The 2,388-nt window shown below is 36.2% G+C and overlaps 1 protein-coding gene across 1 annotated transcript in view; it reads right to left on the bottom strand.

The window, feature by feature from the left end:
- LOC103090871 (protein PTHB1) overlaps positions 1-2,388 on the bottom strand; it is a 222,599-nt gene that overhangs the window by 38,686 nt on the left and 181,525 nt on the right. Inside the window, exon 11 of the mRNA XM_007447404.1 lies at positions 289-365. Within this exon, the coding sequence (XP_007447466.1) occupies positions 289-365 (77 nt within the window). The remainder of the gene's footprint in view (positions 1-288; positions 366-2,388) is intronic.

Raw genomic sequence — 2,388 nt, 5'->3', positions numbered from 1 at the left:
AAAAAAAAAAAAAAAAAAAAAAAAAGTAGGTAGATTCAGAGTAATGTTGAGAACCTCTTTGACCATTTCCCTTCCCTCCCCCTTTTTTAAGACAGAAATCCTGCCTAAGGAAATTCTTATTACACAAAGAACTTAGAAATGTTTTTTTCTATAAGTAACAAAGCCTAAAAGTTATCTTCCCTAAAGTTTCTATTTGGAGGCCCAGAATTTAAACCAATACATTTTGATCCCAATTTATCAGAGTCCACCACTATCACAAACCCTTTGAAAGTCTGCAAATACACCTACAGATACTGAATCAAAGTTAGGAGAAACCATGGCAGAGACTTTCAGGTCATCTTCTCTCTCAGTCATAGGCCATACACCTGTAATTTTAAGAGAAAAAAAAGTATTTACTCATAAAGTAAAACTTGCTGTACTTTTTAAAACTTGTTGTTTTAAGGTTTATCTGTACCATATATCAAAAATATACGCACGAGTTGAAAAAAAAACTGAGGCATTACAGAATGAGAAGCTTTATGCTAATTCTTTCCCCTCTACATTACTAGAAAGAAAAACTGTCTCTTTTTCCAAAGATATTAGCTAAGATGTGACCCATTGACTGACCAGTGTCAGGAATTTCAATTCCCTATCCTTAGCTACCGGTAGAAGCCAAAAAGAGTACAACTCTTTTGAAGGTAAACTGGCTATAATTATCAAAATGTAAAATTCACAAAAAAAATGTAAAATTCACATACCCTGTGACTTAACAATTCTACTCCCAAACATTTACTCAATACTCATGGACATGCCCAAGGAGTTTCTCTGTTGCTAGTAATTATTAAAAACAGCCTAAATCTAAATTATATTTCTATTAATAGAGAAATAGTTAACTAAATTATGGTATATCAATACTGTGCAATGGTCCAAAACCCAAAACTCTAACTGTCCATCTTTATATACTGACATGAAAAGAACTCCTAGATATGCTATTAATTTTATGCTATTAATTTTAAAAAAGCAAGATGTAGTACAATGTCTCTAATACACACGTATTTGTGTAAAAACAATTATATAAACAGGAAAATTTTCTCAAAGAATACACAAAAGCTTTTAATAAAGGTTACCTTTAAATAATCTAGTGGAACTAAGACCTGGGGTTTATGCTTTCAGTACTGTTTGAATTATTTTGACCATATTCATTTTCTTTTTACAACTGAAAATTTAAAAAATGTTTATAGTGCATAATGAGGTATTAAGAACAAGTTATAGAGATCCTAAATAAATAAGAAACATAAATAATACATAGGCACATACATATGTGTATATATATACATATATATATGACAGATTATTGGCTGTCCCCCTAACATCCATTCTTCCCTCCTCCTTCTTTGTGGCAGAACACTAATTCTGTTGAGGCATTCACCTCATCTCAAAGTTATTGAATTGGTCAAATCCCATCATGATGATTTCTCCCCTGACCTTTCGTTGTTTGAGTCGTGATCATGGAGCCTAATCCTGGCAGATGTGAGGTGAGGAAAGGTGGGAGTCGGCATGCTGGTACATGCTTCCGGGAAAGCTAGTCCTCCCTAATAAATGGGGACACTTGGGAGAAATATCTCTCTTCTTCCCTGGAAATCATACTTGCACATAATGCCTGGAACTGCTAAAATCACCCTGTGACCCTGAGAGGAAACATCCCCCCACACTGAGGATGGCTGACTGAAAATATAGAAAGCACCTGGATGATGTCACATGAATCAGCTGTCTCACAAAGAGAAGAACCACCTACAATTGCCAGCAGGCATTCCCACCAATATTACACTGTTTGGAATAAGAATTTCCACAACTTAGTGAGAGTACAAAAGGCTGCTTGTTGCCCACCCAGTAAAGATTCTTCAGTCTTCTTCACTAAAAAAGAGTCCAATTTTATCCTAAGTAACTAAGTGCTCAACCAAAATGCTAAATTTCCCAGGCTCTTTTGCAGCTTGGAATGGCCAGTCAGATGTAAGTGGAAGCTGTTCAGGGTGTGGCTTCCAGGAAAGATCATTAAGTGAGCTGACTCAGCTGCAGATGTGAGGGCAGGAGTTCCAGAAGCCATCCTAGACCAACAGAAGACCCTGAGTGAGAAGGAATCAGAGTCCCTGATGACTTTGGAACTGCCAAATCAACACTGGACTGCCCATTACTGGACTTGTTTTCCATGAGAAAGAAATAAACCTGTGCCTTATTTAAGCCACCCTATTTAGGCATTCTGTTATATGCAGTCAGGCATAAACCTGAATAGCACATCTTCCAACAAGGTTACCAAGTACAAATGTTTCTACTACTCAATGGTAGAAGCAACTTAGTTATCCTAGACATATTTCAAATGGGTGAAGACTTCCATTTATATGCCCATGTCTT

The sequence above is a fragment of the Lipotes vexillifer genome, unplaced genomic scaffold (assembly GCF_000442215.2).
Source record: "Lipotes vexillifer unplaced genomic scaffold, Lipotes_vexillifer_v1.1 scaffold1079, whole genome shotgun sequence".
Classification (NCBI taxonomy): Eukaryota; Metazoa; Chordata; class Mammalia; order Artiodactyla; family Lipotidae; genus Lipotes; species Lipotes vexillifer.
This window is presented reverse-complemented; position numbering and strand designations above follow the sequence as displayed.